We start from the raw sequence: 3,145 nt of genomic DNA, 5'->3' as shown, positions 1-3,145 counted from the left end.
CTCTCCCTCGCCAGCTGTACGGGAAAGCAACAGAGACACTCTGTTCTAGAACAGAGATGGGTGAGGTAGGGGTTATTGTTAGACCAAGCCTCAAGAGCCCCTCAGCCCTCAGGCAATGGCTGGGGGCTGCTTCAAGCGCCCGGCTGGTCGCCTTTAGCCGGGCCACCGTTACCACACCGTGGCAAACTGAGGTGGTTGCAACCGAGAGTGTGCGGCCTGCAAAGCCTAAAATCTTTGCTGTGTGGCCTTTTACAAAAGGAGTTTGCCGACCCTGCCTTAGAATGTTTGAACATCTGTGTTGCTAAATATTATACTCGTAACAAGGGATGGCATTCTTTAAAAAAAGTGGAATCCAGATCATCTGACTATTCACCCTGGGATGGTTGTCTCCGTGGCCCTACCGCTGACCGCCTGGGCTGTGGAGCAAGCAGCTGGCCCTGGGCCTCGAAGGGCTACTTGATGCCACCTTCGGCCTGAGGTGCCTTGCCGGTCTCTATCTTCCTGCTGCCTGCCGCTGCCCCGTCTCAGGTTCTTACCCCACTCCTGGGTGACAGTGGCTTTCTCATTGTCCTCCTTAGCTCATTCTCTCTCTTTAGCCCAGTCAGCGGGGCAGCCCTGACTGAGCTGAAGCTAACCAGAGCTCGCTAACGGAGCCCCGCGGAGCTTGGTCTGCACTCCCACGGGCGAGACATGCGCGGGGCACCGTGGTAGTCAGAAGAGGGGCATTTGCATCAGATCAAGGATTCAGGAACTCAGTTTGGTACATGTGGGATATGATCTTATCCAGAGCGGCCCACCAAGACGCCTGCATAAGTGTGGTCAAGTCACTTTGCTGTGTAAAAACCCGCAGGCTCTCAAATGCTAGCCTGGAGTCTGATTCACTAGGCGGGGGCCCCAGAATCTGCATCCTGACCAAGTTCCCAGGTGATTCTGATGCATAGCCAGGCGTGGGGACCACTGCCCCGCTTTGCCTTACCAGTTGCATCCTCAAGACCCTGCATTACCTGACTTTGCAACCCAGTCACCCACTCCTCCTCCCCAGGTTGTAATCGGAATGTGCTCGCCTCTCCTGTTACAGAGCTGTTGCTTTCCTACCCTTGGTGCCTTTTTTCTGTCAGTCCTTTGTGCCTAGAAGGTTCTCCTTCCGTTTTTGCCTCTTGAAATCCCTTGCGGCCCAACTCAGATACTGCCTTTTCTATGGCATTTTTCTTACTGTAACCCGGAAATGATTGCCCACTCCCACCCCAGCTCTGCTGACAACAGGGTTCACCTCAGTGTGCCTGTGAAAGGTGGTTACCTGGATTGAGGGCAGGACCGTGTCTTTACCCTGTATCTTCACAGCTCCAAAGACTTGCACTTAGGGGCTCATCAGATGTGTGCTGGCTGAGCACATGATGTCAGGGGTCCCCCAGGTAGTTGTAATGAAAATGGTGGTCATCCTTTATGACAGCAACCTCAAAAAGTTGGGGGTTATAGCTTAATATTTCTAAATTTCCCATAGAGCACTATTATCCAAGATTTTTTCAAGCCTGTATATATGGGCAGTCGTTATTATGGGCTTTTGCTAAGCAGTGGATAAAACAAGACCTTCAGTGATTGGAAATCATTTCTTGAAACAAGCCTGTCCTCCCCATCCCCAGGCACATCATCTCGGAATTGGAGCACCTGATCTTTGTGAGCACGGACGTGGGCCGCTGCCGGGCCTGGCTGAGGCTGGCCCTCAACGACGGCCTGATGGAGTGCTACCTGAAGCTGCTCCTCCAGGAGCAGGCCCACCTGTGCGAGTATTATCAGCCCACAGCCCTGCTTCGAGATGCTGAGGAGGGGGAGTTCCTCCTCAGCTTCCTGCAGGGACTAACATCCTTATCCTTCGAGCTCTCCTACAAGTCCGCCATCTTAAACGAGTGGACGCTTACCCCACTGGCTCTCTCTGGGCTTTGCCCGCTCTCTGAGCTTGACCCCCTCACTACCTCCGGGACAGAACTACAGCGGAAAGAGTCTCTGGATTCAATTTCCCATTCCTCAGGCTCGGAGGACCTCGAAGTCCAGCACTCAGGCCCCAAGATCCGACGGAACAGGAAGCTCACGGCCTCCTCCCTCAGCCTGGACACGGCCAGTTCGTCCCAGCTGTCTTGCAGCCTAAACTCTGATAGCTGCCTACTCCAAGAGAGTGGCTGCAAGAGTCCAGACCGTTCTGAGGAGCCCATGTCCTACGACTCAGACCTGGGGGCAGCAAATGCTGAGGATTCAGACCCATCTCTGCAAGAGTGAGTGCTCCTCCCCCACTCCTTCCCCCACTCTCTTCCTGCCTGCCTCCTTCTCTTCCTCTTTCGAGTCTCCCTTCCTATAGCATGTGATTGCCTGTCATTGAGCACTGACCTCTCTAAGGGCATAAAGAGAGACAAAGGGGACGTCGGCTGTCTTCCTCACGGACTGGAGGCCACATGGGGCTGTGAGGAGGATGGATTTAGGTAGGGCTCAGAGCTGGATCAGGCTCCATCCAGTGCTGCCCCTGGGTGAACTTCAGCAAGTTACCTCCTTTCTCTGAGGCACATTGTAAAATATTATTGCCTCTAGAGGGAAGGAAACTAACAGTTCAGGGTGATATTTACAATTCCAAACAATGCAATGAAGCATAACGGAGAAGGGTGCTCCTCTGTGACCTCCCAGAAGGCCTCGGAAGGACACAGACCCTGAACAATGACTGGAGGATATGGCAGGCAAAAGGGGCCAACAGGTGTGTGGAGGAAGAGTCCATGGAACAAAGAACTAGACTAGAGGAGGGAGCCTGGACAGAGCCTTCTCTTTAAAAAAATTTTTTTAATTTGAATATAGTTGAGACACAACGTTATACTAGGCTCAGGTGTACAACATAGTGATTCACCATGTCTGTGTTAGGCCGTGCTCACCACAAGCAGAGCCTTCTTTATCCAGGCTTTTTAACAGTAATGTTTGAATAGATGATCTCTTTTTATGGTTAGAAAAAGGCTAAAATGCATACGGTGAAAAGCCTTTCACACCTCTGTCACCACAGTTATTAATTCCTTAGATTTTCTTCTGATGTTTCTAAATGCATCTAACAAATATGAATATACAGATTTTTTTAATGTTTTTTATTTCTTGTCCCTGCCCCCTTTCCCACAAA

The 3,145-nt window shown here is 51.5% G+C and overlaps 1 protein-coding gene across 1 annotated transcript; it reads left to right on the top strand.

Moving 5' to 3' along the window:
• The first annotated feature begins 14 nt into the window (after nt 1–14).
• Nucleotides 15–2,712, top strand: LOC145718658 (pleckstrin homology domain-containing family M member 1-like). The gene is made up of 2 exons (XM_081810159.1): nt 15–760; nt 1,641–2,712. The coding sequence occupies exon 2, from the start codon at nt 1,735–1,737 to the stop codon at nt 2,269–2,271; it is 537 nt and encodes a 178-aa protein (XP_081666285.1). The 5' UTR covers nt 15–760; nt 1,641–1,734; the 3' UTR covers nt 2,272–2,712.
• Nucleotides 2,713–3,145: the final 433 nt, after the last annotated feature.

The sequence above is a fragment of the Leptonychotes weddellii genome, unplaced genomic scaffold (genome assembly GCF_054177405.1).
Source record: "Leptonychotes weddellii isolate Sample4059 unplaced genomic scaffold, ASM5417740v2 HiC_scaffold_19174, whole genome shotgun sequence".
In the NCBI taxonomy this organism is placed as follows: domain Eukaryota; kingdom Metazoa; phylum Chordata; class Mammalia; order Carnivora; family Phocidae; genus Leptonychotes; species Leptonychotes weddellii.
This window is presented reverse-complemented; position numbering and strand designations above follow the sequence as displayed.